This window comes from Neoarius graeffei, chromosome 2 (genome assembly GCF_027579695.1).
Source record: "Neoarius graeffei isolate fNeoGra1 chromosome 2, fNeoGra1.pri, whole genome shotgun sequence".
Classification (NCBI taxonomy): Eukaryota; Metazoa; Chordata; class Actinopteri; order Siluriformes; family Ariidae; genus Neoarius; species Neoarius graeffei.
This window is the reverse complement of record NC_083570.1, coordinates 71,375,952-71,402,674: the sequence shown is the minus strand read 5'-3', so window position 1 is coordinate 71,402,674 and position 26,723 is coordinate 71,375,952. Positions and strand designations below refer to the sequence as shown.

General features: G+C 39.5%; 1 protein-coding gene across 2 annotated transcripts in view; it reads right to left on the bottom strand.

Moving 5' to 3' along the window:
- Window positions 1-4,463: 4,463 nt before the first annotated feature.
- Window positions 4,464-26,723, bottom strand: part of bnip2 (BCL2 interacting protein 2) — a 31,374-nt gene continuing 9,114 nt past the window's right edge. The window contains exons 2-11 of one of the 2 annotated variants that reach the window (XM_060914872.1): window positions 26,079-26,174; window positions 23,506-23,579; window positions 22,355-22,537; window positions 17,741-17,923; window positions 14,719-14,821; window positions 14,416-14,547; window positions 13,848-13,934; window positions 13,653-13,751; window positions 10,149-10,184; window positions 4,464-6,068 (exon numbers count right to left, since the gene is read on the bottom strand). In XM_060914872.1, coding sequence (XP_060770855.1) covers window positions 6,020-6,068; window positions 10,149-10,184; window positions 13,653-13,751; window positions 13,848-13,934; window positions 14,416-14,547; window positions 14,719-14,821; window positions 17,741-17,923; window positions 22,355-22,537; window positions 23,506-23,579; window positions 26,079-26,174 — 1,042 coding nt within the window. In that variant the 3' untranslated portion in view covers window positions 4,464-6,019. The remainder of the gene's footprint in view (window positions 6,069-10,148; window positions 10,185-13,652; window positions 13,752-13,847; window positions 13,935-14,415; window positions 14,548-14,718; window positions 14,822-17,740; window positions 17,924-22,354; window positions 22,538-23,505; window positions 23,580-26,078; window positions 26,175-26,723) is intronic. The other variant, XM_060914874.1, reaches the window with a different exon arrangement.

Sequence of the window (26,723 nt, the reverse complement as noted above, 5' to 3'; positions counted from 1 at the left end):
TGGAAAATAATACAGAGAGTGGACTACTATTAACAGACATCAGTGACCACCTACCTATTTTTAATGTATATTACTGTAATTATAGCAAGAAAAAGGATACTAAAAATTATAAATATATAAGCGTGAAAACTGAAGAAACCATGATTGCACTAAAAAATGATTTAATAATACAGGACTGGAATGTAGTTTATAAAGAAAAAGATGTTGATAAAGCATATGAGGAATTTTAAATAATATTCAATGAACTATATAATAAAAATTGTCCTATAAAGAAATACAGTAATATACATAAATATACAAATAGTCTGTGGGTCACCAAGGGGCTACAAAATGCCTGCAAAAAGAAAAATATATTATACAGACAATTCTTAAAGCATCGAACTATAGAGGCAGAGGAAAAATATAAAAAATATAAAAATAAATTAACTAATATTATAAGGATATGTAAGAAAGACTACTATAATAAATTCATCTCATCTCATTATCTCTAGCCGCTTTATCCTTCTACAGGGTCGCAGGCAAGCTGGAGCCTATCCCAGCTGACTACGGGCGAAAGGCGGGGTACACCCTGGACAAGTCGCCAGGTCATCACAGGGCTGACACATAGACACAGACAACCATTCACACTCACATTCACACCTACGGTCAATTTAGAGTCACCAGTTAACCTAACCTGCATGTCTTTGGACTGTGGGGGAAACCGGAGCACCCGGAGGAAACCCACGCGGACACGGGGAGAACATGCAAACTCCGCACAGAAAGGCCCTCGCTGGCCCCGGGGCTCGAACCCAGGACCTTCTTGCTGTGAGGCGACAGCGCTAACCACTACACCACCGTGCCGCCCTATAATAAATTAGTGGAGAAAAAATAAAAACAATATTAAAGGTATATGGACTGTACTAAATGGTATTGTGAGAAATGGATCCAAAACTACAAATTACCCGGAGTATTACACTGAAAATATAAGACCATAAATAATATGGACGATGTGGTGAATGGTTTTAATCAATTCTTTGTAAATGTGGGACCAGATTTAGCGGCAAAAATAAAGGAACCCGAGACAACACAATGTGGGGACATAGAAGATATGGGGGACAGAAATCCAAGTACAATTTTTCTAACTGCAACTGATGAGGAAGAAATTATCCAAATTGTAAGAAAATGTAAAAACAAAACTTCTGCAGACTGGAATGATATAGACATGTTAACAGTAAAGACAGTTATTGAGGGAATTGTGAAACCACTCACCCACATCTGCAATTTATCTTTTCAATCAGGTACATTTCCAGACAAAATGAAAATTGCAAAAGTGATACCATTGTTAAAATGGAGATAGACACCATTTCACAAACTACAGGCCTGTTTCTTTACTCCCCCAATTCTCCAAAATACTCGAAAAACTTTTTTCAGATAGATTGGACAAATTCATTGAAAAACACAACCTCCTTACAGACAGTCAATATGGATTCAGAACGGACAGATCAACATCGATGGCACTAATGGAGGAAATCACAAAATGTATAGACAATAAAAAAATAGCAATTGGAGTATTTGTGGACCTAAAAAAAGCATTTGATACTATTGATCATAGTATATTATTAAGTAAACTAGAAAAGTGTGGTGTTAGGGGAGTTGGGTGGAGCTGGCTGTCAAGCTATCTAAGAAACAGGCAACAGTTTGTGCAGATAGGTGACCATAAATCTGATTTCATGAACATTACATGCGGGGTACCACAGGGGTCAATATTAGGTCCGAAATTATTCATAATATATATCAATGATATATGTACAATTTCGCAAGTACTGAAATTTGTTTTGTTTGCAGATGACACCAATATTTTTTGTTCCGGTGAGAATTTGCAGCAGACTTTAGAGATAATCACAACTGAAATAAATAAACTAAAACTATGGTTTGACAAAAATAAAATCATTAAATCTAAGCAAAACAAAGATTATGTTGTTTGGGAGACACAAAATAGATTGTAATGTAGAATTGATAATAGACAATACTAAGATAGAAATGGTACAGGAAATTAAATTTCTTGGTGTGATTTTGGATCCTAAAGTCTGCTGGAAACCTCATGTAGGATATGTACGAGCAAAACTGGCAAAGTGCTCGGCAATTCTGTGGAAAACAAAATATATTCTTGATTGTAAATCTTTGCATACTCTATATTACTCATTATTTTTGCCATATCTGACTTATTGTGTCGAAGTCTGGGGAAACACCTACAAAACCACTCTGCAGCCGATATGTACAATACAGAAAAGAGCAATAAGGACAATAAACAAAACAGGATACAGAGATCACACAAACTCACTATTCATAAAATCACACATGTTGAAATTTATGGATCTGGTCAAATTCAGAACAGCACAAATAATGTACAAAGCAAGAAATAATCTATTGCCGAAAAATATACAAGGAATGTTTAGTGAGAGAGAGGGGGGATATAATCTAAGGGGAGACCTAAACTTTAAAAAAACAAAGGTTCGAACAAATATGAAAAGCATGTGCGTATCGAGCTGTGAGGTGACTTTATGGAACAGACTGGAGACAGAAATAAAACAAAGTGCAAATATAAATCTGTTTAAAAAAAGGTACAAAAAAAATATTTTTAAACAAGTATATTGAAGAGGAAGTATGTTAATGGAGGATGATGAGGGATAAATAGAATAGGGTTGATTGTTATATTAGAACTTAGTATATGGTATATATTTATTTATGGGGATAGATATCTTCATATTTACAGGGAGAGGTATGTAGTAGATATTTATTTTTGTAATTATATATTTATATAGATATTTATGAAGTGTATATATGGTATAAAGTATATATATATTTTTGTAATTATATATTTATATAGATATTTATGAAGTGTATATATGGAATGAAGTATATATTTAATTTTGTAACTAAATATTTATATAGATATTTATGAAGTGTATGTGTGTATGTATGTATATGTGTATGGTTGTATATGTGTATATATGTGTGTGTGTATATATATATATATATATATATGTATATATATATATGTATATGTATATATATATATATATAATGTGTGTATGTATATATATGGATATGGTATGTAGTATATATTTATTTTTGTAATTATATATTTATATGGATAATCATGAAGTGTATATATGGTATATATTTTTATAGGTGTATTAATGTAGTTTGGATTTCGGGGTAGTTAAAAAGGGGTGGGAAATAAAAAGTATTGTACTTCTTCCCACTCCTTTTTCGAACAATGTGCGGTGTATTGTAATGTCTTAGCTCTTTATTTTATTTATTCTTTTTTTTCACTTTTTTCATTTTCTTTCTTTTGTATGTACAAATAGTTACATACATTTTTATACATGTCCGAAATAAATAAATTCATTCATTCATTCATTTCATTTAATGTTCAAACATGACCAAGCTACTATCAAACCCTGTTGGACACAAAGGTTTAAGTTTATGTGCACAAAGCATCAGAGAAAGTTGTACATTGAAATGCTTGTTGTGAGGCTCAGGTACTCTGTGCAACAGGAAATACCTGTGTATATACACAAAATGATTTTTTTTTTTTTTTGGGGGGGGGGGGGGGGTCAGAGAGGCAAGTAATGGCAAAAGCAGTAGAAAAAAAAAAGTAATTGGCACTTGATGTTCACAGGTGAGAAGATAAGTAAAAAAGTTAAGTTTTGTGCCTGTGTGATCAAAGCCACACTGATCACATGACTGGTAAATAAATTGGCTTCTCTGGTGGGCAAATTGTGTGTGTTCAGTTTAGTTAAGAAAGCAAAAAGGCATAGTTTGTAGGTTCAAACGCCACTTAAAAACCCTTCATGTTGACAGGTTTGCTATTACAGTACTACTCTTGAACACGAATACATTCTCTTACTAGATAAAACCATACATATATGTCCTAAATCATTAAACATTTTAAACCATTTATCAAATTATAAATAACAGCATAGAAATCTTCAGAATGTTAATCCAAAAACTATCCCTGTCGGGCGGCACGGTGGTGTAGTGGTTAGCGCTGTCGCCTCACAGCAAGAAGGTCCGGGTTCGAGCCCCGTGGCCGGCGAGGGCCTTTCTGTGTGGAGTTTGCATGTTCTCCCCGTGTCCGCGTGGGTTTCCTCCGGGTGCCCCGGTTTCCCCCACAGTCCAAAGACATGCAGGTTAGGTTAACTGGTGACTCTAAATTGACCGTAGGTGTGAATGGTTGTCTGTGTCTATGTGTCAGCCCTGTGATGACCTGGCGACTTGTCCAGGGTGTACCCTGCCTTTCGCCTGTAGTCAGCTGGGATAGGCTCCAGCTTGCCTGCGACCCTGTAGAACAGGATAAAGCAGCTAGAGATAATGAGATGAGAGATGAATATTCCTGTCTGGTGTGAACAGGAGTTGTTAAAATTGTGGATATGTACCCTTGCATAATGAAAGCGCTGGCTTTTAGGTAAACACCAAAATGAGCATAATGTAAATGTTTATTGGTATTATTGCGTTTTCAAAACACACAACAGAATATCAGGATAATCAGCAAACAGGTGGTACATTCATTGGCCTGATCTGTTTAACAGAGAACAATCCAATGTGCATTTATCACCTGCTGCTTCAGTAGTGCAATGAAGCAGCAACATTGTAAAGAACATTTCAATAAAATCATGAAGAAATTAAGACAAGGCTTTGACTGATGACAAATGATAATTAGCTACAGTTAGTGTTAGGCACAGAGAAGGAACTTGTACAAAGACAAAAATCTAGTCAAAAAATTGTAATATTCGAGGTCATGCGACAGAAGCAGGCAGACCAAAGATCACGGGGGGGATTCATACTTGCATGCAGTGAGAGAATGACTTAATATTGCCATTTTCATTACAAAATTCATGAACTTAAGAAAACAGCTGGGGCAATTCTAAACACATGAACTGACCTAAAATTGAAGGGGCGATTACTTTAAATATTTAATGCCAAAATTGTTAAAACATCAGCCAGGTTTAAGATGACGTCATTGTAAGTTTTCTCTGCAAACTGCTTGTAAATAATAAATTGATCATCAGTTCACCAAAAAAAAAGCAAAAAAAAAAAACCCCTTTATTTAATTATCTTGTTTACTGGCTCTTTAAAAACAAAACAGGAGAATTTCAAAAACAGTTACAGTTAACATTAGAGAAAACTGCCAAAACTGTGACATCATGTGTACATTGTTTTAAATAAGCTGAATGAATCACGACTTGGTGAAATCTGGTCATGAGTCTTAACATATTAAAATGGTAAAAATATTTAAAATGGAATAAACTCCAAGACCTGCATTATATACACTGTACTAAAGTAACTACTGGTATTTAGTCATACTGTCAAAAAGGAAGACATTTTTTGTATAGTGGAAGTTTTAGTTGCAAAAACATAAGACAAGAAACACCCATCCCAAACGTATGCTACAGAGAACAACACAATCTGTGACCATAATAGTAAACTTATGAAGTGATCCGTTTCTTCGGGATCATTCCTAAGAGGCAAACAGGGAGAGAACAGCACTTTCCTCATACAACTTCTATATGGTTTCCACCAATAAACAAAAACGGTTTAATGGAAGATTTCAGCAAGTCAACGTAACACCATAAAGGACTGTCCAAAGCAAAAAAATATATATATATTAATCTTTTCTCCTTGATCACCATTTGAATATAAATATTTTAAATGTAATATAGAACATGCATCACCTAGCTTGAAAACCAGATGTCTTGAACATCAGGGAGAAGCAACAGGAATTGACAAGAATGACAACTGACTCCAAATTTATATCTGTACGATTATAAAAATACTTAAAGCACAGCATTGAGATTTCAACTCGTGTTTGGCACACTAATACAATAAAATGTCCCTCCGTGTAACAGACAACAGAGTCTTGGAAGGAACAAGCTTTTTTTTTTTTTTTTCCAGCTGAGAGAGAGAGACCCAAAAAACCAAACAAAAAAAACCCCTCAACCTCATTTTCCTCAACTGCTCATTTCCTCTTCAAATGTCACTCTGTGCCTCCCATCTCCCGTTTGTTATGCATTTCTTGGTCAACCCTGGAGGAGAAAAGGGTGAAAGTACAATGTGAGCAGGGAAGCAGTTTGAATGAGGTGTGTGTTTGAAAGTGAGCAGACATCAACAGTTACAGCAGCCAGATTCATTGTATTTTAACATTATAGCATTTATAGTTTCTAAATACAATAAAAAGACAGACAAAGCCAGATAACAGTGAAATGTTAGTTTTTGATCACAGGGTGGTAGTTTGTTTAAAGTTGAAGTGCCTTGGTACAAACAAGCAAAGGAAAAAAAAAAAGTGTTAAAATCAATAGGTTACAGGGACCCTTTTCACATGCACAGCATTGTTTACTGAAGCACTTGACTAATTTAAATTAAAGTCAGATTCTGATTAACATCAGCAATTAGACCAAATTTTAAGAGTGAGTTTCTTAGTTTGAAGCTACAGAGTATGTTATAAATCAAAATCAGTCTGTTGACTGTCACATGTCTCACTCAAAGCACATGAAAAGGGTCTATTCATTACATTAACTGGACCTGCTCAGACAGAATATTCTTATTAAATCATGAGCTTAGAACAGGATTTCAATGCTTTTTGCAGGACTGCGGTTAACCCTACTGCACTTCAATTCAGCTTTAAAAAAAATAAATTAAAAAAATTCAGGTTATCCAAAAGGACAACTTGCTGCAATACAAATTGAACTGGAAGATCTGCACAAACTACCCATCTATAGCTGGCTGCACAGGGCTGGGTAGAGCTGATAAGATGCAAGACATGCAAACAGCCGTGAAGTGTGCAATTCAGAAAAATACCTCGTGACAGAAAACCAACAGGCACCATTTGTGACTAAAGTCCTGCAATCCGTCCCCTTTAAAACAATGTTTGAAGCTGTACATACCATTCAGTCTACATTTTACATTGCAGAAATGAGGTCAGCATCCAAATCTGTATCTTTTGTTCAGAAAAAATAAAAAAAGGGCAAGTCGATTTTAGATTTATATATACACAGCATGTATTTACCCAATTCACGATATTGATATTTTCCCATGTATTTCCCCAAAAGAATTTATTTTAAAAAAAAAAGTATTTTCCTATTCATCAACTTAAATATTCCTTTTGTGAAATTTTGTTTCATTTTCTTAATATCCAAAAATTTTGCCCATATTTGTAAAGGCTAAAGTAATCTATAGCAGCCTCATCTCATTATCTCTAGCCGCTTTATCCTGTTCTACAGGGTTGCAGGCAAGCTGGAGCCTATCCCAGCTGACTACGGGCAAAAGGCGGGGTACACCCTGGACAAGTCGCCAGGTCATCACAGGGCTGACACATAGACAACCATTCACACTCACATTCACACCTACGGTCAATTTATGGCCCTTTTCCACTACCCTTTTTCAGCTCGCTTCAGCCCGACACGGCTCGCGTTTCGACTACCAAAAACCAGCACGACTCAGCTCGCTTCAGCCCCGCTTAGCCCCTAAAACTCGCACCGTTTTGGAGTGGGGCTGAAGCGAGCCAAAGCGAGCCGACTGAGGCTGGGGGCGTGAGCAGACACTCCCCTGTGCACTGATTGGTGAGGAGGAGTGTCCTCACACGCCCACACACGCCCCGCGAGCGCGCTGGGATCTGTAAACACCGCAAACCCGGAAGAAGAAGAATTACGAATTACGAGAATTTCTGAAGCCTTATGCGCCTCGCCTCATCTATACGCTCTTGCCAGTATCTGTTGGCGTTGTCGGTGACAACAAGCCACAGCACCAAGACCAGCAACACTAACGACTCCATGTCCTCCATGTTTATTGTTTACTATTCGGGTCGTGAGACTACCGCTGAAAAGATCACTGAATCAGTGACATACAGAGCATCGTGGACGAGTTCGCGGAGCGCAAGGCTCGTCGTATGCCCTTCAAATAATGCGCGCAGTAGGCTATTGATGTTTTATTATGAGCCATGTACAGTATGTCGCCTAATGTTTTTTTTTGTTTCTGAGTTACATGTTCGTTTGAAGGACTTAATGTACAAAATAACATAGTTGCACCCCGTAGTGTTGAAATTGGTAAACACAGTGCATTCAGTGAGGTTTGCACCGCCCTCCTTTTATTTCTGACTCTTCCTGTCACCGTTGCAACCTCTGAGCGCTCATTCGTATGCCCTTCAAATAATGCGCGCAGTATAGGCTATTGATGTTTTATTATGAGCCATGTACAGTATCCTAATGTTTTTTGTTTCTGAGTTACATGTTCGTTTGAAGGACTTGATGTACTAAATAACATAGTTGCACCCGGTCGTGTTGAAATTGGTAAACACCGCAGTTGCGGACATTTTGTAGCCTAAAATTATGTCATGATAAGCTTTAATAAAGGGCCCGGTCATTTGCCCCGCCCCCGGCCCAGCTCTGACTTGTTCCGCCACTGTCACTGATGTCACTGTTTGCGCTGCTTAACGACATCACATGACGTCCACCCACTTTCGCTAACTCCACCCAATGTGTCCACCCACTTCCAGCCAGCACGGTTCAGCGCGGTTGTAGTCGAAATGCAACTCCAACAGCCCCGCTCAGCCCGACTCAGCTCGACTCGGCACGGCACGGCTCAGCCGCGTTTGTAGTGGAAAAGCGGCATTAGAGTCACCAGTTAACCTAACCTGCATGTCTTTGGACTGTGGGGGAAACCGGAGCACCTGGAGGAAACCCACGCGGACACGGGGAGAACATGCAAACTCCACACAGAAAGACCCTCGCCAGCCACGGGGCTTGAACCCAGACCTTGCTGTGAGGCGACAGCGCTAACCACTACACCACCGTGCCGCCTACTATAATAGCCTATTAACTAAAATATTCCTTTTATTAAAAAAAAAGATTCATAACTGGCCTTTTCTTAGTAAATTTATGAACATTTGCACTACCTCCCTTTGCTTCTCTTTTCTTTAGCCTTCAGCAGTGTATAGAGAGCACTCTGATTTCTTGTTAAACCTATTTGTGCAGTCAATCACACAACAGCTCCTTCCCATTTTAGATCTGCTTTGTGCATTTTCTTTTTGTGGCATTAAAGTTGTGTTACTTCCACCTACAGTGAAGTCACGTGCATTCTATTGCACATTATTGCACCCTCTGCTGTCTAAACACAATTACAGCTAGGAAAAACAGATTACCTTACCAGCCTGATAAATAATTTTTTTTTTAATTTCACTGACTTGACTCATCATAAATTTGTACTGCAATTTACCCTCGCACACAACCAGTCAAAGGTCTGGACACACCTACTTATGTTCTTTTTTTTTCCCCTTCTGTATTTTGACCATTTTCTACAGTGTAGAATAATAGAACACATAAAAACTATGAAATAATTCAATACACGTTCCATATGTTATGCTGTAAATAAAAGTGTTGTTAAAAAGGGAAAAAAAAAAAAGTTTCATATTTTAGATATTTTTCAAAGTAGCCACTGTTTACCTTGATGGCACTTTGTACACTGTTGGCATTATCTTAACCAGCTTTATGAGGTAAATCACCTGGAATGTTTTTCAGTGAACAGATGTGCCATGTCAAAAATTAATTAGTTCAATTTCTTGCCTTCTTAATGTGTTTGAGATCAAGCAGTAAAAATAATAAAATAGCCCTATTCCACAACTGTAGTAATCCATATTGTGTCAAGAACCACTCAACCAAGTAAAGAGAAACGACATCCATCATTACTTTGACATGAAGTGTCTTAATAAAAAAAGAAAAAAAAAATCATCGAATTAGGAGGTGTCCAAACTTTTGACTGATATGAAACAAAAAATGCTTTCCTAAACGATCCACAATGTAAACATAAAAGGCCCTCTAAGGAATTCTGTGACACTGGTTTCCATCAGTCAGTGAATTTAAATGAGAATCTATCAATAGTTCAGCTTAAAAAAAAAATAATATTAGTATTACTATTAGAAGCAGCATTCCTTAAAATCAGTGAATCATCCAAACAAACATGCAGTGACGTGACAACAGTTTTTTGATCCAGCAACAAACATATGCGTGGTTATTTTTAATAAATGTTCCTCAGAACAGTAAGGGTTAGTTTGTGCAATGCAGGCAATTGCTATGGAGGCCTGGCAAACACCCTAGGGTGAATTATGCAGGTACCTTTTACGCGTTTTCCTATTTTTTTCTTCATCAAACCTTAGAAGAAGGGCAGGGAGAAGGGTTAAGGTACAAGAGAGCTTTTGAAGGTTTAAAAAAAACAGCCAACAGCAAACAATCATACACTCTACTGTCAAGAGACGTGCTTTCAGCTCTTGGATGCAAACAGAATTCTTGTTAAGTTATAGAGTTGTAAAAATTATTAAGGAATTCCACAGTGATGGAAGACATTTAATGAGTAAAATGCCTTTGGTTAATTTTTCCTACATGAAAAAGCCATAAACAAATGGTTGCTGTATTTATCACACCACAGAGGAAGAATTCTGCCCACTGTATTCATGCCTAAGGTTATGGTATATGCAAGGATTTTCACTCCTATACTTTGTTGAGAATTATATGGCCATATATGGAAAGATATCATCATTCTTCATAAAACTGACATAACCAATGTTGGACTTGGATAGGGCAACTGGGTTTACCTGATCGTGTAATCCAAAATTCTTGAGCTCAACAAATATGAGCTCTATCATTCATGAGCATCACAAACGCTGATGTTGGACTAATGATCTCCAAGTTCATAGCTTTTGTACTTCTTTATTGCTCCTTATTTTCATCTTTCTCTGAAATGTGAAAGAAGCCCTTGCCCATCTACCAAATCTTAAAGGAGATATGCAGAACCATGGCCTCACTTGTTTATAAACGCCTTGAGACCTCAAGAATGGCACAGGAATAGTTTTAAGCATTAACAAATCTAATATAGTAATTTTTATGATTAAAATTATTCATATAGGTAGCGGTCTGAGTGAATGACCTTGACGTCTGTAACGTCACAGCAGGAAGGCTATCGGTCTCATCGCCATTTCCGCTATACTAAAACGCCGAGCTGACTGCAACTCCGATCCTCCATTTTGAGCTAATTTATCGCCATGCCACGTAGATGTGTTGCTGGCTGGTGCAGCAACACCACAGAAGGTGGATTTATGTTGCATTCTTGGCCCAAGAATGTTCAAACTGCAAAGATTTGGACGCGTTTTGCGAGTAGTTCACATGCACCATTGGGCGCCTACGAAGTGGTCTCTCCTCTGCTCTGCACATTTTACTGAAGACTCGTACGAGACCTCTGATCTGTCGAAAAGCGTTGGCTATAAGTCCGTACTGAAAGAGGGTGCAGTACCAACAATTAAAGGAAAAGAAAACTACAAGAAAAGGAAAGTATTTATTCATTTTATTTTTTAAAAAAGGAAAGCAAGTTCAGTTGTACCAGTTTTCCCGGAGTGTGAGCCGAGGGTTGTTGGTAAAACCTGGGATGGAACTGGATGTGCATTATCGCTTGGGTAGTGACCTCCCTGCGATTGTTGCTAAAACCGGTGACGTCCCGTCCTGGGTTTTAGTAATTGCCTGAGCTGAGCAGTAATGGCGGAGTACTCAATATGGAGAAAATGGAGAATGAGTGGACCAGCCATCTGATTTCTCCACTGGATATACTGGCCTCAGCAGCAATAGCTCACCCTTACGTGGAAGAAGCAAATGAACGGAGAACTGAACGAACAACTGAAAGTCAGATTGTTTCAAAAACAAATCAGCCACAAGATCGGCCTTCAAGAAGTGAGAACACAGATGGGTAAGTTGCAACTCTCATTTGGATATAAAACACTTGTTGTTTACCTGCATTTAGATTAATACATGTAACTTGTATTGTGTGTTTAAGTTACCGGTATAAGATTATTTAATTTGCTTCAGAAATGTGATTGTCTCAGTTCATCCGATTATTTAATTCGCCTTTTACGTTTTATCAGCGAAAATGCATGCATGTACATGCATGTTGCATAAGTTATAACACCTATCCTGTTTTAATGAGATTCAACCCACAATCAACGAAGTCAAATCAGTCTTAGTTGAGCAAGTCGGTAACGGTATTTTTTACTTTCACTATAAATTTTTATTTATATAACTTTGGCCTATAGCTGTAAAAGGCCTCGGCCTTAAAACCAGTTCCTGCTGTGACATCACCCATTTATGCAGCATACAAGAGTCAAGGATGGAGACACTATCCACTCAGAAATTTGACTTACTGTACTGTTGCTGACTGTTTAACCTGCTGAATCAGTCAGACCGCTAATACAAAAAACAGTGGGTCTGGAATAGGGTCTCTGCATCTGCTCTCATTCTTCTCACTGGGGCAGAGTCCTTTTTCAGCATCTCTGCTCAAAATTTTCTGCTCATAGCTAGCCTACTACGTTAGCCACATTGATATAAAATAAAAAATTTTAAAAACCCACACATCAGGGCTGGCCATTTTTCCCCTCTTGATATTTCCTTCCCCAGCCTCCACATCACTCCCCTGGAATCTGAGGATGAACAAACTGTACACATGGTCTCAGCTTTAACCACCTTAATGAAGCAGTCTCTGGTTCACACGTTCCCTACCCTGACTATAACCTTTAGAGCTAGTTACACCATTTCAAGGACAAACATTCCAATTCAAGGTCTCCCTTTTGTCCTCTCCCTAGCTTCGCAAGCATTCTTAAGATATATGCAGAGGGCCCTGTTGTCTCTGAAGGACAGATGCAGCAGATACTCCCGTACTTGGATAACTGGCTCTATGTGCCTCCAACTGGGTTTCAGACCATCCATATGCATACATTACAGTCCTTGGCCTCAAACACTCAGTAAAGCTATAGTCATTGAGAATGCTAGTCACCCTGTCATTCCAACATGTGGCAGACATCACACTTGCAGAATGAATCCAGTAAGGCTGCTCTGTGTGGTACTTGTTGAATACACAAGAATTGTGGCCTTCCCTTAATCCTGAGGTACGTTCCCATGTGCCTGTTGGAAAATGGGATCTTCCAAAAGTGGCTCGAGTGTATGGCTAAATTACAAACACCACAGGCAGACACATCCTTATCTCAGCCAGAACGGCACGAGCTTGATAGTGCTAGAGAATTGTGGCCTATCGCATGGAAAGGTTCTTCTTGGGACCCTTGGAAAGAGATCCTTTGCTAACTGAGAATAATGTGGTGCTATAGAAGCACACCAGTGCGAGAACACCACACCAACCAGCTAAAACTAAGGGTAATCTATGAGCTGGACATGCCACTCTATGAGAAATGTATGCTCCTCATGTTTATTACTGAGAAGGATGCCAGTCAAGAGAGTCTGTGCTGCTGCTACCTTTGCACCTTCTCTAGGTTCTACATTGTTACCATCAGACACTCCTAGGGGAAGGTAGGTTCCTTAGGACATGTGGTCATTCAGAACCAGCATCAATCTCGTAGGAAATTGTCAAATCTTTCACTGGAAACTTTTTGCCAAATGGTATTTATAGCAAATACTACATCATACAAGAACTTTTTTACTTTGTAGGAAGGTCTTGCCATGTGTGAGCATATGCACAAGAATTGTCCAGGCATCCAGGTTATATTCAAATGCATTTCAATGTCCCTCTAATGACAAGAATTAGTAAATTAATTGCAAAAAAGAAAACAGCTCATGAAATTCACTTACTGCTTGATGCATTCTGGTATTGACACATATTCCATTGGCACAAGCTCAGCGAGGTCTGCCAGACTATACACATACTTTATTTTTTGGCTAAATTTGGAGCTGAAAAAGTCACAGACAAATGAAAAGAATGATTAGGTAAATCATGTTTTGTATTAAGTAATCTGATACACTGACATGCAAAGAATTAGGACTGACCTTATAAAAGGTTTTGTGATGGTCAGGAGCGTGCGAATGAACCAAGAAGGATGGACAATAATCAAAGACTTAAGATTCTTCCTTAATCTGTAAGCATGAATATGGCAAATCTCAATAAAAGAATATAAAACGTAATAGAAAATGTACACATTTAAAATATTGTGGAAATTGTGACGACAACCATTTGAGGTATGAAAGTCTATGCGGATCGTACACACAATGAATCTCTTTGCTACACATCGCCAAGACATTCATTTATAAACTGAAAACTTTTTTACATTTTTAAAACCTTTTAAAATATGTTGTTAGCAGAGGGCACGGTCAAGGTAGAACCAGCAGGTAACATGTGAGGGGTCTCGATTGTGTTGGATTACCGGCAATGTGTGTGCACACGTTTCTTACGTATTTTTAGAGAGGAGCCAGTAACCAGAGAGAGAGGGCGCGAGAGAACGAGCGAGCACGAGAGCTGAACAGCCAGCATCATACGTGTGCACTTAGAGTAAAATACCCCTGAATTGTGGAAGTGTTGCACATCAATCCCCAGACGGCATGAATTAGTAGAACTTACCTCCGGTCTATCTGTTGATAGCATTTCCTCAGCCAGCCCACACTGGGCATCTTACGGCGTGAGGTGGCACCATTCAGGTACACGATCATGTAGTTCTCAGCAACCAGCAGCTCCAGAGTTCCTATTACATACCTGTTTCCAAAAGGATCAATATTTTTTGAATTCCTGGCAGTTCAATATTTGGCGTTATGAAAATATCTTTGCTACCAGAACGCTTCATATATACTGATAAAGCAAAAAACATGTGAAAGCAAGCTACCTTCAGATGTCAAATGATTTAGCAAAAACTAGGAGTAAACCCACTTGAAAAGATTGTCCATGATGTATCTATAGTTTGGTTGACTGCTCTCAGGCATGAAGCAAACCGCAAAGACGATAATGGCATTCAGCCCATCTCCATAGTAACCTATAAAAGTGGAAGGAACATCTGAGCATAGCTGCAAACAATCTTTACCACAGAATAAATTATCAATAGCACATTACAGCAATATAATCCAACTAGTGCAGTTTCACTCAATTCAATACATTCCCTTGGTTCATGACTAATAGCTGCACAATTTTAACTGAACTCGCATCAACTATCAGAATGAGGAGAAAAAAAAAGTGATCTCAGTGCTTTTAACCGTGGCATGATTGCTGGTGCAAGATGGACTAGTTTAAGTGTTTCTATAACTTCTGATCTCCTGGGATTTTCATGCACAATAGTCTCCACAGTTTATGAAGAATGGTGCAATAAAGTAGAGAACATCCAGTGAGCGGCAGTTCTGCGGATGGAAATGCCTTGTTGATGACAGAGGTCAACGAAGAATTGCCAGATTGGTTTGAGCTGACAGAAAGGCTACAGTAACTCAGATAACCACTCTGTACAACTGTAGTGAGCAGAAAAGCATCTCAGGATGCACAACATGTCAAACATTGTGGCAGATGAACCACGACAACAGAAGACCATGTCTGGTTCCACCTCTGTCAGCCAAGAACAAAAAGTTGAGGTTATAGTGGGCACAGACTTACAATGGTGCTTGAAAGTTTATGAAACCTTTAGAATTTTCTATATTTCTGCATAAATATGACCTAAAACATCATCAGATTTTCACACAAGTCCTAAAAGTAGATAAAGAGAACCCAGTTAAACAAATGAGAGAAAATTTATTATACTTGGTCATTTATTTATTGAGGAAAATGATCCAATATTACATATCTGAGTGGCGAAAGTATGTGGACATCTAGGATTAGCAGTTAATTTGAAGGTGAAATTAGAGTCAGGTGTTTTCAATCAATGGGATGACAATCAGGTGTGAGTGGGCACCCTGTTTTATTTAAAGAACAGGGATCTATCAAAGTCTGATCTTCACAACACGTTTGTGGAAGTGTATCATGGCACCAACAAAGGAGATTTCTGAGGACCTCAGAAAAAGTGTTGTTGATGCTCATCAGGCTGGAAAAGGTTACAAAACCATCTCTAAAGAGTTTGGACTCCACCAATCCACAATCAGACAGATTGTGTACAAATGGAGGAAATTCAAGACCATTGTTACCCCCCCCCAGGAGTGGTTGACCAACAAAGATCACTCCAAGAGCAAGGTGTGTAATAGTCGGCGAGGTCACAAAGGACCCCAGGGTAACTTCTAAGCAACCAAACCCCTCTCTCACATCGGCTAATGTTCATGAGTCCACCATCAGGAGAACACTGAACAACAATGGTGTGCATGGCAGGGTTGCAAGGAGAAAGCCACTGCTCTCCAAAAAGAACATTGCTGCTCGTCTGCAGTTTGCTAAAGATCATGTGGACAAGCCAGAAGGCTATATTAGACCAAAACAGAACTTTTTGCTTTAAAATGAGAAGCATTATGTTTGGAGAAAGGAAAACAATGGAACAATGAATTCTGAATTATACCAACGAATTCTAAAGGAAAATGTCAGGATATCTGTCCATGAACTGAATCTCAAGAGAAGGTGGGTCATGCAGCAAGACAACGACCCTAAGCACACAAGTCATTCTGCCAAAGAATGGTTAAAAAGAAGAATAAAGTTAATATTTTGGAATGGCCAAGTCAAAGTCCTGACTTTAATCCAAACTAAATGTTGTCGAAGGACCTGAAGTGAGCAGTTCATGTGAGGAAACCCACCAACATCCCAGAGTTGAAGCTGTTCTGTACGGAGGAATGGGCTAAAATTCCTCCAAGCCGGTGTGCAGGACTGATCAACAGTTACTGGAAACGTTTAGTTGCAGTTATTGCTGTACAAGGGGGTCACACCAGATACTGAAAGCAAAGGTTCACATACTTTTGCCACTTACAGATATGTAATATTGGATCATTTTCCTCAATAAATAAATGACCAAGTATAATATTTGTCTCATTTGTTTAACTGGATTCTCTTTATCTACTTTTAGGACTTGCGTGAAAATCTGATGTTGTAGGTCATATTTATGCAGAAATATAGAAAATTCTAAAGGGTTCACAAACTTTCAACCACCACTACCAAAACTGGACAGTTTGGGGAGCCTGGTTTGATGAATCTCAATTTCTGCTGAGGCACACAGATGGTAGGGTCAGAATTTGGCACCAACAGCATGAATCCATGGACCTAACCTGCCTTTTGTTAACAGTCAAGGCTGGTGTAGGTGTTGTAATTGTGTGGAGAATGTTTTTTTGGCACACTTTGGGCTCATTAATACTAATCAATCACTTGAATGCCACAGCCTATTTGAATATTGTGGATGACCATGTGCATCCTTTCATAGCCACAATGTTCCCATTTTCTAACGGCTGTTTCCAGCCATAAGAAAATGGCTTCAATTGATTGCAGCAGTCAATCTGTCCCTTCATGAAAATTCTTGCAGACAACCTTTTGGTTTCCATCGCTTTTCTGGCGCACTTTACATGCATCATGTCAAAGCAAAAGCTGACTCAAATTGGTTTCATGAACATGCCATTGAGTTCAGGGCTCTCCAATGGCCTTCCCACTCACCGGTTCTGAATCCAATGGAATACTTTTGGGAAGAACGGGAGATTCACAGCAAAAGTACACCTGAAAAATCTGCAGGAATTGCACGATGCAAATCATGTCAACGTGGACCAGAATCTCAAAGGAATGTTTAACGTTTTGTGAAATCCAGGCCATGAAGAATTGAGGCTGCTCTGAGAGCAAAGGGAGGCCTTACACAGTGTTAGTATAGTGTTCATAATAAAGTGCTCAGTGAGTGTCTTTGCAAGTTCAGACAGGCTATAAAAATTAATAACTGAATAGATAACTGACATCAATTATCCCACAGTAATTTTTGCACATTAATTTGCCATTTTTGCAACCAGGTTTTATTGCTGACCTCCATGGCTGATGACCCTTTTGTAGGGCTCAATGGCCCTCATATCGACCCGGTGGTCCTGCTCCCCAATACGGAAGATCCTCCAGTGTCGGCCATCATCGCGCTCATCATAGGCTGAATATTCATTCACTGATTCTACACCTTTTTGCAGCATGTCCGTGCTCTTGGGTTTTGGGAGATCATCTGAAAGGCAGGATAAGAGAGTCAGAGACGAATATCTGTGCATTTGTTTTTCTCCTTTGGCTAGTTTCTCCTGTAGTTATGACATTTTCATATACCACTGCTGCTATTGTGCTCTTCATACAGAAGAAGGAACACCCTAAAGCCAAATTGTAATTTCTCCCACATTGAGGACTGCTGTGCTGGGAAGCCAAGCAGAAGAAGAGAAAACTCAAATTGTAAATATACATACTGTATTACAATGCAGGTGCTGGTCATATAATTAGAATATCATGAAAAAGTTGATTTATTTCAGTAATTCCATTCAAAAAGTGAAACTTGTACATTATATTCATTCATTACATACAGACATATATTTCAAATGTTTATTTCTTTTAATTTTGATGATTATAACTGACAACTAATGAAAATCCCAAATTCAGTATCTCAGAAAATTAGAATATTACTTAAGACCAATACAAAAAAAAAGGATTTTTAGAAATGTTGGCCAACTGAAAAGTATGAACATGAGAAGTATGAGCATGTACAGCACTCAATACTTAGTTGGAGCTCCTTTTGCCTGAATTACTGCAGCAATGCGGCGTGGCATGGAGTCGATCAGTCTGTGGCATTGCTCAGGTGTTATGAGAGCCCAGGTTGCTCCGATAGTGGCCTTCAGCTCTTCTGGATTGTTGGGTCTGGCGTATAGCATCTTCCTCTTCACAATACCCCATAGATTTTCTATGGGGTCAAGGTCAGGCGAGTTTGCTGGCCAATTAAGAACAGGGATACCATGGTCCTTAAACCAGGTACTGGTAGCTTTGGCACTGTGTGCAGGTGCCAAGTCCTGTTGGAAAATGAAATCTGCATCTCCATAAAGTTGGTCAGCAACAAGAAGCATGAAGTGCTCTAAAACTTCCTGATAGACGGCTGTGTTGACCTTGGACCTCAGAAAACACAGTGGACCAACACCAGCAGAGGACATGGCACCCCAAACCATCACTGACTGTGGAAACTTTACACTGGACCTCAAGCAATGAGGATTCTGTGCCTCTCCTCTCTTCCTCCAGACTCTGGGACCTTGATTTCCAAAGGAAATGCAAAATTTACTTTCATCAGAGAACATAAGTTTGGACCACTCAGCAGCAGTCCAGTCCTTTTTGTCTTTAGCCCAGGCGAGATGCTTCTGACGCTGTCTCTTGCTCAAGAGTGGCTTGACACAAGGAATGCGACAGCTGAAACCCATGTCTTGCATACGTCTGTGCGTGGTGGTTCTTGAAGTACTGACTCCAGCTGCAGTCCACTCTTTGTGAATCTCCCCCACATTTTTGAATGGGTTTTGTTTCACAATCCTCTCCAGGGTGCAGTTATCTCTATTGCTTGTACACTTTTTTCCTACCACATCTTTTCCTTCCCTTCGCCTCTCTATTAATGTGCTTGGACACAGAGCTTTGTGAAGAGCCAGCCTCTTTAGCAATGACCTTTTGTGTCTTGCCCTCCTTGTGCAAGGTGTCAATGGTCGTCTTTTGGACAACTGTCAAGTCAGCAGTCTTCCCCATGACTGTGTCGCCTACAGAACGAGACCGAGAGACCATTTAAAGGCCTTTGCAGGGGTTTTGAGTTAATTAGCTGATTAGAGTTTAGATTAGAGCTGACCAGACCCGGTGAAATGTAACTGAATTGTCTTGGCCAGCCCTAAGGGTCCCATCTGCATCTCATCATTGCTGAGGAGTGTGCTCCCATCACCCAATCAAGCATCCAGCCAGAGCAGGTCATGATATATTTTACCATATTAACATGCCATTGTTGTGTGTTATGCGTGATGTAAAGACTCTCGTCTCTGCGAGCCTACCACACAGATTTAATACTTGTCATTTTTAGGGCATACCTAACAACGTGTTTTCTTTCTCTCTCCCCCCCCAATCTGTCCCTCGGAGTTACATGTTGATCCTGGGATTGAGATGCTGGCCTCTTCTGCCCCTCGGACCTGCTTGATCCATCCTGGTGCCCTGTGTCTGGTCGGAGTTTTATCGCACCGCTCCTGTGAAGGACGGCCCCATGAGGACAGTTGAGGGTTATACCTGTTAAAACTGTTAATATTATAGTCAGGCTGTCTGTTGTTGCCCAAATGAGGATGGGTTCCCTTTTGAGTCTGGTTCCTCTCGAGGTTTCTTCCTCATGTCATCTGAGGGAGTTTTTCCTTGCCACCGTCGCCACAGGCTTGCTCATTGGGGATAGATTAGGGATAAAAGTCGTTCAAATTCTGTAAAGCTGCTTTGCGACAATGTTTATTGTTAAAAGCGCTATACAAATAAACTTGATTTGATTTAGAGTGTGGCACCAGGTGTCTTCAATATTGAACCGTTTCACAATATTCTAGTTTTCTGAGATACTGAATTTGGGGTTTTCATTAGTTGTCAGTTATAATCATCAAAATTAAAAGAAATAAACACTTGAAATATATCAGTCTGTGTGTAATGAATGAATATAATATACAAGTTTCACTTTTTGAATGGAATTACTGAAATAAACAAACTTTCATGATATTCTAATTATATGACCAGCACCTGTATACATATTTATAATATATACTATGGGGGAAAACCCATTTATACACTTGCTTTAAAGGTAGGGTACGAGATTTTGGAATAACGGTTCCCGCAAGCCATATTTTGAAAAGAAACAAGCCCGCCCTCGCCATGCTCCCACCCCCCGTGTCTCGTTAAGTTAGAGTGTAGAGAGCTTGGAAAAATAGCTCAAACTTTCTTATTTAAACTGTGTTTTCAGCCCCAATTTTCACTCCACACACAATTTTCTCAAAAGTAGTAGCCACACTTGTCCTGATTCACACAATGTGTCTACCTACACGATAGGACTTGCAGTTTTTGAATGAGAAGCCTGAAAGTGAGGAGAGGGCAGGCGCGCAGCCCCATAGACTGCCATTGTAAACTTGGCAGAAAAGTCACTCATTTTTAACTCACTCTAGTGACCTCATTGTTTACACTACAGACAAAAAAAATTACATCAGTGTGTTCAGGAAAGCCTTGTGGCGCTCACTGTGAAATAATTTTGTGACTATCTCCTTCCGTTTTCGTGTAAATCCCCGTTGTTTGGAGGGACCTTTTTCTATGCATTTCTGTCTCTCCCTGCTCAGCGCGCGGGTTGGGGGAGGGGCTGCTCGCTCACACTCACACACACACACACACACACACACAGAGAGAAGGGATGGGCTGCTCGCGGGCTTCAGTCTGTTTGACGTGTCAGTATCCAATCATTTTGAGGTGGTACCTCGATAGGATTGGATGACGTTTTTCCTTTATTTGACACTGTAGACTGGATTAAAATATTTCGTTTTTGGGTCAAACTTTCTATTGTACTGCTTGCAACATGGGTGTGAGGAGCTTTTCAAGCAATATGGTAAAAATACTCCTGAAAAAAATCTCATACCCCACCTTTAAGCCTCACCATTCGCTTACAGCATTCACCTGAGACTTAGTTTGCTCAAACATCTGCTACTTGATAAATCATAAAAGCTTCAAAGAAACCACTAGTTAAGCCAATGCCATTTTTAACACCCAAGTCAAAAGGGACTCAAATCACTTCATGAATATCACTTCAGAAGAAATGCTGTAATTCCTAATGTAAACCTCTGCTTCAAGGAACAGAGAAATTAGTGTGAACCTACTGACATTCTTAAATTAAAATTAGGTCGATGACTGCAATGATAGATAAAATTGGATTTTCCATATTTTTCTCTTCCCCCCCAAAAAAAAAAAACAAACCCACCAGACAGATCATAAGCCAACTGTAACTATGAACTTGCAATCTTAATAGTTACTGCAATTTACTGGGTGATTCACGGATACTGATTTGGAGTCATGCAATAGTGATGCATTCCAATAATAAAATGGGGGGGGGGGGGGGGGGGGGAGATCAGCGATGGACCATTGACTGGACTGTGAAATCACTGGCAGTGCGCAAATCATTCAACAGGTATGTGTAAAACAAATCAAAATAATGAATAAACAATTAAGAGGAATGTGGAAAAATCAACTTGGTATAGATTTGGCATGAACAGTCAACCCAGGTAACCTTACCACAGAGGGCAGGCCAGAGGCCTACTCCCAACCACTAGGAGGAAACAATCCATCCAGGACAGTGAGAAGATGGCAGCAGAGTGGAAACACAAAACAAGAACACCATTTAACCATGAGGTAATATATAAGGGCTTCTTGGACTCACTTTCCTGATGAGAGACCACTTGAGAAAGATTGCAGGCCTTAAGGAGTAGTGCAAGAATGCCTAAAAGCCTAGAGCGATACCTACAGCTAGCTTGAGTCAATCAAGTGCATTCAGAACTCTTTCTTTATCTGGAGTCATGATTTAAAAAAGGGAATCCCAAATATACAGCACACCCAAGAATCTATCACCCAATGTTTCATCCTCCATTCTTACCTTCCCATTCAAATTCGTTACTGTTGTCCGACGGGGTGTCCATGCCATCCAGGTCGAACTCTGTGCTTTCATCCAGCTCATCAGAAAGCACAGAGCCCTCACTGCGATCAAGGTTCAGACTGATTTCTGGGGCCAACAGTCTCTTCTTTGTGTTCTTGCCATTGTTCGATTCATACTGCTGAGCTAGAGAATAGTTTATAATGAGGATGAGCAATAAAAGATACTTAAACCTTAAAAGGATATTTTTAGGGTGTGTGTTCTTTTAGTCAAATGCTTGGTTTAGGGTGGTGCAAAAACAATTTCCCATACACAATTCACAGCACATTTTGGTTTAGGAATTGGAATGATCACATTGCTAGGTTTTGTGAATTATCAAGGAGTTACCCAATACATGCCATTAAAAACATACACATTAACTTGACTATTATTCGATACATAGCATAGTTATTTGCTTTGTTACAGTTGCTCAAGCCATTAGTATCTTGGATCAACTTCCATGACACTCATGGAGAAATACAGAGTGTTTAAGTTTAGAAAGCAGAAAGTATCAGGTCATGCATATTTATTTATAGACTGTTACCTGGTATGTGTGCACATCCGTTTATGAATATTTAACTTGAAATATCACATTTTGTGGGATTACAAAAATACTTTACTTGCTTGCTTCTTCGGTCATTTAAATGACTGGTGTTTTGGACTCGCTTGCTCTAGTACAGCTTAAGTAAAAATGCCAGCCACCAAAACAAACTGCCTAGTTCTTTCCTGTTGTCTTATGCTTTTTGTTGTTCAGATAAGGTTAATCAGAAGACTCCTTGCTAATATGGACCATTATCCACTCCTAGCAAAGTAGAGCAGTATGTATCCATGTTCAATGGGATACCCTACCCTCAGCATTCAACCTGAAGTACTAACATAATCCAAGTTACATTATATGGTTTAAAAGTGGTTTGTGCTTTACTGGTCCAATTAATGGTAATTTAGATGCTACAGTAATTGCACATTAGAGTTTCTTAAATTTTAAAATTTTGACATTTATGTCTGTGGTAGGTCATTTTTGCACCATCCCTAAGACAAGCATTTGTCCAAAAATAAAGTTAACACACTGTTTAAAAGATAAAAATAAATAAATATATACGGCAGTATACCCATACCAGAATCATCCTCTCCAGGTGAGTGGGTAAAGAGATGTTCATCAAGGTGAAGCTCCCCTTCTTCAGGTAGTGGTCTTCAAATTTAATGAAAAAAGCGAAACTTGTAAACTTTCCAATGGGATACAAAATGTGTTTAATATCCAGTACCAGTCAAAAGTTTGGACACCCCTACTCATTCATAGGTTTTTCTCTATTCTTACCATTTTATACATCAGCGTTTCTCAACCTTTTTTCAGTCACGGCACCCTTCAGAAGTATGCAAATTCTCAAGGCACCCCCATATAAAATATACGCAGTCACGCTGACCCCGGCAGTGACATGGGAAAGGGGGCTGAGAGATAAATTTTGATGATGCATGAGGCAGCAATGATCTGCATTAATGTAACTATCATTTTTTCGAATTTTAACTCATTTTATTTATTTCAATGTTAGAAAATATAATTTTTTGACGGTACCCCTAACGAAGCCAGATGGCACCCCAGTTGAGAAAGGCTGTTCTACATTGTAGAACAATACTGAAGACATCAAAACTACGAAATAAGATATAGAACGTGTTTATATCGTGCCCATTCATTTCAATGGGGAAAAAATTAATTCTTTAAAAAAATCCGGGATCCCAAAGGTGATCCGGATCACCGCCAAAATTTAATGGATTGTTACTTTTGCCCAGTCACACCTCTGGAAAAAATTTCAGAGCAATCCGTTCATTACTTTTTCCGTAATGTTGCTAACAGACAAACCAACAAACAAACAAACCAACGCTACCGAAAACATAACCTCCTTGGTGGAGGTAAAAATAAAGAAAAACCATTGAATTAGAAGGTGTGTCCAAACTTTTGACTGGTACTGTATAGGGCTACATAGAGAGGACGCAGATCAATACATAGTAGTGCAGTAGGTAAGCCAAACAGAAGTTTCTGAAACCTCAACTACAGTGAAACAGCCACTAAAGGTCATAGGCAATGGTTGGAGGTGAAATGTAGAATATCAACTTTATTGTCTAGAAGAACGACCCAAAAAGCAAATTCAATCTTCTTAGTGTCTAATTTGCACCCTAAAATTGAATAAAACGGTTAAAATACACTGTTTTGCCCAATTTCCGAAGGTTTGTTTACATCTCACTTACGCGCACTTTCACCGCCAGGGCACCGTCGTCGTGACATCATTTAAGCCAAACAGACTGGGAGCAGTTCTGTGTTTACCTGCAAACTGAGCACACGTGTACAGACTTTGGTCGTGAGAGGTTGTGTAAAATGTCTGAAAGCGATAGCGATTTTGAAGTAGGAACTCTCCAAATTAAATATCGAGAGGTGAAACCATATATGTATGAACCTATGGCCGTTGCGAAGCAATCGGTGAATGTGGCTCACTGGTTTGACTGCGTGGCCTCGGAATCAGCCAGCGACTCTGCCAACTCTGATTGCGGTGACCCCGGACCTCAACAAGACTCGCGCCCAAACGATTTATCCTGGTAATTATGATAAATTCCTACTTGTGTCATAATACTAAATAAGAGCCCTTTTGAAGAATAATTAAACCGCCCTCCCTAGTGGATATAGGTAACGATTACTGGACAGTGCGCCGGTAGGCCACATTAGCCTGCCATCCACAGCATTATACTATTTATAGCCTCCTCTGAGCGAGGAAATATCCCTTTGTCTCATTTCCACAATGATTGTACAGGATCCCTCAGGATTCTTGACTTGTCAATTGCAAGCAAAAGTAAAAATATTTACCTCCAATCTTCTCCTTTTTGCTTGAGCGTTGCTGGTCTGTTTCTTCTTTGACTGCTTGATTTTGTTTCAGGCGCACAATCCACTCTCTCTGCCTCGTCTCCTCTTCCAGAAAAAACCCCAACCCTCTGGCTTCATGTACACAATCCACTCGCGCCGCCTTTTCCGCAAAAAGCCAACCCTCTCGCGCCGCCTCTTCCGCAAAAAGCCAACCCTCTCGCGCCGCCTCTTCCGCAAAAAGCCAACCCTCTCGCGCCGCCTCTTCTCCTCTTCCGCAAAAAGCCAACCCTCTCGCGCCGCCTCTTCTCCTCTTCCGCAAAAAGCCAACCCTCTCGCGCCGCCTCTTCTCCTCTTCCGCAAAAAGCCAACCCACTCTCTCCGCCTCTTCTCCTCTCTCGGAAAAAGGTAAAAACTCCTTCCTAAACCGGTCCCATTGTTACAGTTCACTGCACAACAATAAGGCATGGTTTTTCTTTGGAAATTCCTTAACGCACGTCTGCACTCAAGCCGAACGGCAGCGTAAGCAAACGGAAGTGGACTCAACTCAAGCAGTTTGTTTGTCTTAAATGAGGTCATGCGTCAAGTGGTCACGAAAATAGCCGAACAGAAATTCGCCACGATCTGCGCTAACTTGTTTTAATTATTACTTATTAACAATAATTCTTGGGACCAAAAGAAAATTACAGAGTTTTTAACACAAAGTTTCAAACATGCATAAAATTAAAACCATTGCCTATGAGTTTTAAAACCGCTGAACAAAATTCACTGGACAGTCCTTGGAAAAATAAATTTAAATAACCTTTAAAACACACCTTCATGCAACATTTAGTACTTAATTACCTGGGAAAGTCCTCATCTTGCCACTCCTCTTTGAACTCCATTCCTTCCATTCGCAAGCGAGCCTCTGTAGTGCTGACTGATTCCTGTTGCTCAAAACTAAAATAGAAAAGGTACAATCACTTAGGCAACAATCTTAGCTTCGACAGGCAACAATCTTAGCTTACCACCTTTGAACCAGAGCTTTTGTTGCCGTCAGTGTCTGTGGTTTAGCAGGGAATTCACGCACAAGGAAACTAGGCTTACTGAGCCTCAAATGTGACTCACTGCTGCTTCTCAACCTGAATCATGGTTCAGGATGACTGTAACCATCTCTGGAGTCGAGCAGGTTTACTGTTTCTTAGCAAGGTTTTTGGATTTAAGAAATTCAGACACAGAGAGACAGTGCATTAGTGTTTGTCATCCAAAAATTGCTTAACTACATGCTAGCAAGTGCTAACATACAAGCTTTGGAGTCTGTATAGTATAAAGGGGCCTACCAAAGAATACTTGTATAATAATAAGAATAACTTCCATAGTACGGAGGGGGGCAAACAAAAAACAACCTGTTGCATAAAAGAGAACGAGAACCTACTCATTAATAAGGTACTGACTGCAAAGTCATCTGAAGTTTTCAAAAATTATTATTTTTTTAATTGTGCACAGCAT